General features: G+C 38.8%; 1 protein-coding gene across 1 annotated transcript in view; it reads right to left on the reverse strand.

The window, feature by feature from the left end:
- Nucleotides 1-1,175: 1,175 nt before the first annotated feature.
- Nucleotides 1,176-10,000, reverse strand: part of LOC138053248 (latent-transforming growth factor beta-binding protein 2-like) — a 12,481-nt gene continuing 3,656 nt past the window's right edge. The window contains exons 5-12 of the mRNA XM_068899905.1: nucleotides 9,527-9,682; nucleotides 8,415-8,555; nucleotides 5,947-6,072; nucleotides 4,628-4,753; nucleotides 3,410-3,550; nucleotides 3,018-3,152; nucleotides 2,016-2,141; nucleotides 1,176-1,279 (exon numbers count right to left, since the gene is read on the reverse strand). Coding sequence (XP_068756006.1) covers nucleotides 1,176-1,279; nucleotides 2,016-2,141; nucleotides 3,018-3,152; nucleotides 3,410-3,550; nucleotides 4,628-4,753; nucleotides 5,947-6,072; nucleotides 8,415-8,555; nucleotides 9,527-9,682 — 1,055 coding nt within the window. The remainder of the gene's footprint in view (nucleotides 1,280-2,015; nucleotides 2,142-3,017; nucleotides 3,153-3,409; nucleotides 3,551-4,627; nucleotides 4,754-5,946; nucleotides 6,073-8,414; nucleotides 8,556-9,526; nucleotides 9,683-10,000) is intronic.

Here is a 10,000-nt window from a genome sequence, read left to right on the forward strand (position 1 = left end):
CAGAAAACAGCTGTTAGTGCCCCAAACGAAACGATAAAACGATGGAAAAGAACCTCGTACACTTTGAACACCACACGGCGATCGACCGTTGAGTTCGGTTTCAACGAGTCTCTGTTTGTGGCTTTGTAACGATAATAATAATAATAATAATAATAATAATAAGGTGCGGCTTTAGTAGAGTAGACAAATGGTTTGAATATCACGGCCAGAAACTGTCCTTGAGAACAACGACTACAAACTGCTATGGGATTATAACATCCAGACTGTGGTCGTTATTAACAAGCAAGAACAGACATGACAAGTAATAGACATAGCAGTCCCAGAAGACACAGCTGTAAAGGCCAAGGAAGAAGAAAAGCTAGAGAAATACCAGGACCTAGCAAGAAGCAAGAGAGATTCAGAAAATGTGGTGTCCCAACCCAGGTGCTTCCAGTAGTAATTAGTAATCTCGGAGCGGAGTAGAGAACCAACAAATTCAACCCACACACCGCCGGACCTGGGAATCAAGCCAGTGTCACATTGATGGGAGGCGAGTGCTCTCACCACTGCGCCATCCCTGTTCCGTGCGTTTTTGATTGCCTTTGTCTTTATCTTTTATCAGGATTCCCATACAGATCCTGCTAATTTTGCTGGCTTTCCCTCACACTGAGCGTGGAGCGCCTGTGCCACTCAGGCCATGTTTGTACAAGACTATTCACACCATCTGGACATGCAATACTATTCGCACGTGGGTCTTTTTTACAAGCCTTTTCTCCTTTGAAATTTAGCTCACGCTAAAATTTACAAGTTTCGTTTTCGAATTCGAGGCTTGGTGATGAAATTGGCTAGTCAGCGCGCATAAGGGCTATTATCTAGGAGATAGTGATTTATCCAGTAAATACCTCTCTTCATCTTGTTAACTGAGCCCAAAAAACTAAAACTGAAAAGCGCCGCATTGCGGCTGAAAGAAGGAAAGAAAGACATTTATTTGGCCCTTTTTTATGGCGTTAAAAAGGCGAAATAGGGTGACTGACGGGAGTGCACAGTGATCTTTTTCAAAACATTAATCTAACAGTGTTTATTGGGTAAAATAAAGATAGAAAAGGTACAAAAGCAAAAGGTTGCATGAAGGCTGAAAAAATACATGTAGGTATGGAATTAAAGATTTCTCGATAGTCATTCTGCGGACGGAAGCTTTAACACTCGTTGCTATTGAGCAGGGTTATGATCAACGATGTGGTTGCCATTGTAACAAAGACCGACCAGATTCTTTCCTTCTTAATTGTGGGCGAAGTATTGGCTGCAATAAGAAACAAAGAAAACGTTGATATCTCTGAAAGTCTGAAATATTCCATGTCTTAGGTACATTTTGTCAATTTGCAATTGGATCAAGTAATGAATTCAAAACATGCACATCGTTACCAGAGCACGAATTGTGAAACATCAACATTTTTCCAGCAAAAAGGAGCAATGGTTTGTTACTTATTTGATAAGTAGCGAGGTGCCTACTGACTGGTGTCTTTGTTACGGCAGTGACTTCAGAGTTGTTAAGTACGAAGGCTCCTATGTGTCAAATGCTCAATTCATGACCTTGATAAACTATTTCTGGCACACTCAGTTGCTACTTGTATCCACTTTAGCCCAAACGTTTACGGTAGGGCAAAAGAGGGTGGTAGGGGTATTTTCGTGAACTGTGAATTGCCTTTTTTATTTTTTTATCTGGATTGCATGGTTCACTGAAATGTGAGCCATCGATACGTGACCTCGCTAGCCTTGACAATGTAACCGTTCTGATGAGTTTCTTTATAGCAGACGGCTGTAGCTGTTAACAAACGTGAGCAATTTGTATTTGTGTAAAAAGTTTTTTTTTTTTCGTCAAACGTGAAATGGCCATTTTATCGTCTGTAAAATGTGACACGTCCATTATATTTTGCGTGAAACGTAGTGAATACCCCAACCCCCCCCCCCCCCCCCCCACTTTACCACCCTTGCTAAAGGAAGAAGCTACAGCAACTAGAGGAGTTATACTGACTTACCACTGCAATAGTCTTTTCCATTTCCTTCATATCCTTCAGGGCAGACACACTCAAAGTCTCCCTCGTTATTAACGCAGTACGCTTGGTCAGCACAGGCAAAATCTTTAGTGACGCATTCATCGATATCTGCAACATGTCAGTCTGAAATGTTACTTACAACTTCAAGTTCCATTGATTTCGTAATTGGGTGGGAGGGGGGGGGGAGGTGACTGTGGGGGAGGGCAATTCAGGGACTTTCTGAATTTTCGAGACAGGGCTTTTGGGTAATCGATAAATGTTGTATGAGCAAAAACGTTTCCTTCGATCAGGCAAAATGGCGAAAATCCGACCCAAGGCACAATGCGTTCGCGTGTGTCTCGCGTCAGTTAGGGGGATATAGATAAATTGACTTGTTGTAAGCATAAGACAACGAGAGGAACAATTTGATAAGATGACATTTTAGGCGGTCAAACCAGTCAAAAAGGCATCTTAAACATTCCTTTGAGACGGAATCGAAACGAGACCTTGCCACTTTACTCGCCGTGACGCTTATTTTTTTTCCTTTTTTTAACTCCTCGTCTAAATATCTATAGCGTCTGGACTGTAGTATTTTGAAAAGAAAATCCTTGATCCTTCATAAGTAAAAAAAAAATTGCGCTGAGGCACTTGGGTCGTGGTAACTAATGACGTCAGAGGAGTCAAGAATGTAATTCCATTCTGAATCGTCAGAGCATTCACAAGCATCCGAAGGGTAACTATAGTCCGACATTTCTATAATACTTCTTACACTTTTGCTCATTTCTTTCCAAGGTTCTGATCATGAATAGATGTGAACAAGGTACTTCGTGGACGTCAAGGTGCTATAGCTTATTGAAGAGGTCACTTCTTTGATAGCGCTGACAGTCGTTTAACACTCGTTCGCGGAAACTCAACAGGAAGATTTACCGATCTTTCTTTAAAAGTTTCTTAAGATTTGGATTCCTCATTGTCGACAATTTCTTTCACTGTATGACTTAAGATTACCTTCACAGGTTTGTTTTTCCTTGTTGAAATGAAATCCGTATTCACAATAGCATGTATAATCGCCATCCATGTTTACGCATTTGTAGTAGTTGTAAGACCCGCAGGGTTTTTCTAATGCCTCGCACTCATTGATATCTATAAATAATAACAATAAAAATAGCAAAAAGGTGAGTTTTGAAGGCGGTTGTAAAGATTTTGAACCCAGATCCACAAACACCGTAAAAATGCTTCACACGTAATAATTACCAAATGTGTTTTAGTTTTCGATCAATCTTATTCGCGGCGCTCCAGCATAAGTTATAAACCGGAATGAGGCGAAAGAAGCAGTCACTTCAGGGACGCAAACTCATCACATAATAGTAAGACGATAAACAAAATTATAAACTCGTTACCTTCGCACATATCTTCTCCAGATTCATAGCCAGCCTGATTGAAACCTGGACTGCATTTACAATCAAAGGATCCAAGTGAATTTAAACACGTTTGTCCAGTGTATCCACATGCCCCAAGCAGAGTCTGACATTCGTCCACGTCTATAAAAAAATGCAATTTTAATTGCATATAATACTGTTTTTAAACAATATTATATGCAAGAGACGAAAATTTTTGCCGGTATTTGGAGCAGGTGATTCATGTTTATGAGAGAAGATAAATAGATACATGAAGTTTTCAAGCTACAATTAAAATCAGGATTCTGCAATATCCTACTGGTACCTAGAGCGGATACTTTCAGAAATGCAGGGAATTTGAGGCACGAAGATTTTGATAAGCGTCAAGAAGTGTTCCGTTGCTCCTCTGTCTAGTTTTACTGGTGTCCGGAATACAGACAATAAACGTCAAAAGTGTTCCCCAAAATCCAGTCCGCAAGTAAAGATGAACGGATGTGTTTATATACTAAAATACTTTATTCCTAAACATTACAAGCACTGAAGCAAAAAGCACTATAATAACTTTAGAAAAAGAGAACCCTATGTCAAGGATCTCCTAACAGAAATATAAAAATATAGCTATAAAATTAAACAATTATATAAAAGCCAATTTATAAAAAATAAAATAAAATAAGAATTAAAAAAAAAAAACGAAATCACAGAAAACATCAATGAAAAAGTACAGAATGTCTATTCAATCAATATTCAATATTCAACATTAAATAATCAACATTCAATGTCTATTTATCCTCACCATAACATAACGTTAACTCTTACCATACGATTACCTTATTGCTAGAATAGGTAGCAAATGCTTCGATTTAAAGGGCAACTCCCTGTAGGATATCAAAATTGGGCTTTCATCTAAAATCGGGCATTCCTGGACATAAGTGCCTATAGTTTACACCTCAGGATGTGCTGACCGCGAGTTAATTTGTGGAGAAAGTTTGTGTTAAATCCTTGGACATGAAAGATTGATTGCCGTAAGTCTCGAGAACTCTTCACGATGATAAGATAAGAAAAAGTTACATTATATCATATTTAATCATATTTAGGATTGGTGCATCCAATAAGAACCCGAAAGGGTTTGGCCTTTTGAAGAAAAATAGGGTCGATGAAAAATGACCTAACCTACGAAACTACACCTGTTAATATTAAATATCTTTGCAATTATGCACATACCTGAGCAATTCTTGAATGGATCTTTTCCCTCGAACCCATCTTTGCATCGGCACTCGAATGATCCTTCAAGGTTATTGCAGATGGCGTTTTCAGGACAATTATTTTTATTCGCGCATTCATCTATGTCTTAATAAAAAGAAAAAATAATTAAATAAAAAAAAAAACAGAAAGATTTTTGAGACTTAGGTATCTTGCAGAAACCGTGCGCGTATCCGCTTATACTTATCTTCAACGATCTTCCTAACGTTTCTTTCTGGATAATGATAAAAAAAATGATCGAAGAGTCTTCGACTAGCTGTGATTGAGCCATACACCAATTGTCTTAATTGTTATTTAATTAAACTCGTTTGAATAATTGGACCGGATCTAGCACTTCTCCTTTTGCTACATTGTGCATCGAATTTTTTTGGTGCCTTTCTCAAGGTGAAATTGATCAAACTGATAAAATCCTTAAACGAAGTTTGGTTATATTAGGAAAATAACCCAGAATGATATCGTAAAGCAACTTAAAAATTTGGGCAGGGATTGGTGGTGAAAATGAAGACAGACTTGCATGAGTGTGATGATGGTGATTTATAGAGGTAATGATGGTGATGATGATGATGATAAGTGAATTATGGAAGCTATATGAATTTGATTTAACTGGAGCTGCAGATTATCAACGATTGCAAAACCGAAAGTAATTATGTAATATCGAACCATAACGACGAATTAAACATTTCAAGGCCCAAAAACAACAACAACAACAATAATAATAATGATAATGATAATGATAATGATAATGATAATGATAATGATAATGATAATGATAATGATAATGATAATGACAATGATAATGATAATGATAATGATAATGATAATGATAATGATAATGACAATGATAATGATAATGATAATGATAATGATAATGATAACGATAACGATAATAACTTTATTTAAGTCTCAAGGTCATTTAGCTGAGCACGAGTGCTCTCCTTATTGGGGAGGCAGAAATCAACTGAAATCAGAACGAATCAAATCAAATGTTGATTTTGAGGAGAGGGGCAAATCGGAGCTGAGTAGAGAAACAACAACTCAACCCGTATATGGTGTCGAATCCGGAAATCGATCCCAGGCCACATTGGTGGAGGGGCGATTGCACTCACCACTGTGCCAGCCAACTCAACTCATAAAATCAAGTAAAATGTCTTTGCTTGTAAACTAAAGCCAGTTAAACAGGGGAGCACTTGAGACAGGCACCCGAAGAGTGGAAAACAGAGGACTAAACAGAACAAATATAAATATTATGATCGACGTACTCCATGCATGATAGCCATTACCTGAACATTTAATTCCGTCTCCAGTGAAACCATTTTTGCAACGGCATTCGTACGAGCCGGGATTATTGATACACTCGGCACCTTTAGGGCACTTTTTTCTTGCGTCGGTCGCACATTCATCAACATCTAAGAGAAGTGAAAACGTCCTTACTTTAAGAAGTTATCTTGTCAAGACAGTGAATACAGATGGCCATAATTCCCCTTCTTCCACCAAATAAGTTGTGTCCTGGTTCAGTTGACGGTTTACACAGAAAATATGGACGGAAACGTAAGAATGAAAAGGACAAACAGTCAAACAAAAGGAAGACATTTTATTCAAACTGAATTAAATTTAGAGTTTTGAAATGGAAAACAAAGGAAAACAATCAAATACGTTACATGTGTGCATTTGCACAACCTATGCAATGATACACAGATAATGCAGGGTGCATTTCGACGTTCTCAAAGATATGCGATAAAAGACCAGACGGGTGACAAATTAGGGAACGATCACAAAAACTTGTTGGGAGGGGGAGGGGGGAGAAGGGAGTAACTGATGAGAAATTATCTGCTATCTAAAAGATTTGGAGGACCCCTACTTGCTGCATTTTCGGGGACCCCCCTTTAGTATCCCTAAAATTTGAGACACTTCCAACCTACCTCACGGCCACTGCAGAAGTCAGAAGAACAAGTGAAACAAATTAAGGCTAAGTAACAAAAAAAAAAGGCAAGGCAAGCGAAGCCTTTAGAAAGCCATCTATCTCACTGGTACATGGCTCAACCTCACAGGCGTTCAAGAACAAAAAGAGCTGGGGCCCGGGTCAACGCTTTAATAGTAGAATCACTCGTTTCTACTTCCGACAAGCCTATCGGTTGAGATTAAAATTAAGTTGATGCAAAAGCTTTATGCCAGAAGGTCACATCACATTGCTTCAAAGAAATCTAGAATCCACCAAATCCACCGAATCGACAAGGTCTCTGCTGCATGTGTTACCTACACCACTAACTACTACCAACGGATCGTACTGGAAAGCTGATTTTCTAACTTAGAACAGACACCAACTGATGCCCACAACTTCCCGCACCCTACAAACGACTCATCGACGACATCAACAGCAGAAAAACAACACACTGATTTACTCTAAAACAGTACTGCCAAACGTATTCTACGATACACGTAGAGACCTTAGACCTATAGACGGATCGAGACGCACCAACACTGTCTAGTCTTCACAGCCAGTTACATCTAGGCTCAACGGACAGTTGACTAATAATATGACGAATAAGTTGACCAATGACACCTACGACCGGAGTTCTTATAGCATCTACTGCCGTTTCACAAACCACTTGACTCTGAAGATGACTTCCGCTCAGGTTGTCGAAGCGTCAGTCAATGTCATCTCAAACAGTCCTTCTCGGGACTATACTCACTCGGACGATCTTACTTTACTTAATTATGATATGACTCCTGGGTTCAAACCACTTACGATTATATCATCATTACGAACTATTGTCTTGGAAGAAAATAAATATCACACAGTAATCTAAACAAAAAACTATTGCTGAATGAAATCTTACTGGAAGCGCCTAAAAATGGCGTTCATTCAAATGTGTACTCGAGAGAGCAAGAAATTATGACAAAGGAAAGGGAAACCAGACCACGTAACCCTTCCTTGTACTTGTACACATTCATTGCCCTGAAATTTACATACTAAATTCCTACAGCTTGATCGTATCTGTAGCTCTGTCGGTTGAGCAGCGGTAAGCTAACCCCAATGGTCGTGGGTTCAATTCCGACCGTGCTCAGAGTTTTTCTCTGTCCTTGTGTGGGCCCAATTCCATAAGTAGGACTAACGCTCACATGGTTTACATGGGCAGAAAACTAGCATTTCACATTACTCTCCAATAGTTAATTCTCGTACAAGGGAGTCGCGTGGGCCTGTCAACCCCATTCTACACACTTGAATATCGTATATTGTTAAATTGTGGTTACATCAGCTGATGACAAGTTTTGTTTTCATTATTTAAGGTGCCCCCCTTTTACCTCTAATATTTTTGGGGGACCCCAATTTCTCATCAGGCCCCCCCCCCTCCCCCTCTCTAACAGGTCTTTGTGAGCGCTCCCTTACTCCTTAATTTTGGATCAGCTAAATTTCGGCGTTAATTTATAAATGGCGTCTTATCAACTTAATTTGTCACCCATTATATTAATAGCTAATCAGTTGGTGTACTCATGAAATTAGGGAATAATTTCACGCGCGTTTTGTCCATAATCAACCAATTTGCCTCGCCTAAAATTATTATATTCCCTAATTTCATGAGTATACCATTTGATTACCCACACTAATCTTATTCTTACCGTATTAAACAACTCGCAAAATATCCGCGCCCACTATATCATGTTTAACCACGAAACGACAGATACATATTTTCTAAAAGAAAATAAAAGCAACTCATAGTAGCTTTCTGAAAGTAAATACATTACTTACCAAAGCACTTGGTTGATTCACCAGTATAACCGGCTTTGCAGTGACACGAGTATGACTCTTTTCCATCGGCGTTCTTTATTGTGCTACATTTTGCTCCCAGGTAATCACATTCTGGCTTTGCTTTCAAGCATTTAGACACAGCTAGAAAAAAAAATCAAGAATTTTCTTCCTTTGAATACTGACATAAAGGAACCAATTACATGTTGACAGAAGAATCCGAAGTAAGCAGTGGGGTAACGCTGTGGTCAGGACGGGCCGTGAGTTGCATTTTGTACTGAAGAAGAAGAAAAACCCACCTCGCTTGTCAGAACAAGATATTCCTCAAAAATAGCAGCATTCTAAAAATGACAATTCGAATATAGATCTAGAAACTAGCACGAAACTAGGTACTAGCTACTACCTATGTAATCTTGCGTTACGCTTGTCGAACTCAGCGAATTCGAACGAAAGGCTGCTTTCAGTAAACTGCTTCTTACTATAGATAAGAGATTTTTGTATGCTGTGACTATGGGCGCTGTTCTTTAAGGATTTAAAGATTTACGCTTGCCCAGATTTTTCAAAGAAAGTGATAATGGCTCATTTTAAGACTCCGCCTTTCAATTTGCACCTAGGAATGGCTGACTGCTACTGCGCGGAGGGAAGTGTGATTTTGAAATAATTGCGAGAGTCTTAATAAGAGTATCTATGCCTTACTAGCCTAAGGTCGTCGTTTCCAGTCCAAACCTTTAAAAAGAGTATTATTAGTAAATATCAAAAGTGCAAACTATAATCAGCGATCTCCAAAGGCTGGAGATCTAGAAAGCCGAAAAACCGGAAGTTTTGTCGACAACGTGATCACACAACAAAGAACCGTTCATTTTCTACCTTTACTGTTAAACCGCTCGTTGCTATCGATGAACCCATTGACTAAATAAAGCCTTGCCGACCTGATGTAGAGGGATTACTTTGCCTGAGAGTAATAAAAATCAAGATCTCTGAGTTGTGGACTTCTTACTCAGTTCTTATTGTCATGAATATTCTATGTTTAGTCAGTTATTTCATTTATCGGATTAATCTGGTTGTTATCAAATCGAAGCAAACACAATCCGAAGTTACTGGCTATGAAAACTTACCGAAACACTCGATGTCTTTATCGTTGCCTTTATACGGGTGTTCGGTGGATTCATATCCCTGTTTACATGCACAGGTGTAGCTGCCTGGCAAATTCTTACATTGGCTAAACTTTGGACAACCGTTGAACAGCAGAGGATGTTTGCATTCGTCCATGTCTGAAAATTACGCAGAGGAACACGATGAAAGTTAAGCGCGAAAACAGACCGAGCCAGCTTTATGTCATTAAACAAACGAATGAAGGGGAACTTAGATGGTTTGTGAAAGACAGTGAAACAACTTGAAAACACCACAGTTAACCGTTCATGGAGAAGGTCAGTATCTGACGATAAATCTTACATTCTTGATGTCTATGAAGGAAAGAAAATCAGAAAAAAATAAGCAGTTTGTGGTAGTATTTTCCTTCGCTAACTGAAGCGCATTTTATTTCATTATTGTTATTTTTTTGCAAAATGATTCTTGTGTGGTGATATGTA

Source organism: Montipora capricornis, chromosome 6 (genome assembly GCF_036669925.1).
Source record: "Montipora capricornis isolate CH-2021 chromosome 6, ASM3666992v2, whole genome shotgun sequence".
Classification (NCBI taxonomy): Eukaryota; Metazoa; Cnidaria; class Anthozoa; order Scleractinia; family Acroporidae; genus Montipora; species Montipora capricornis.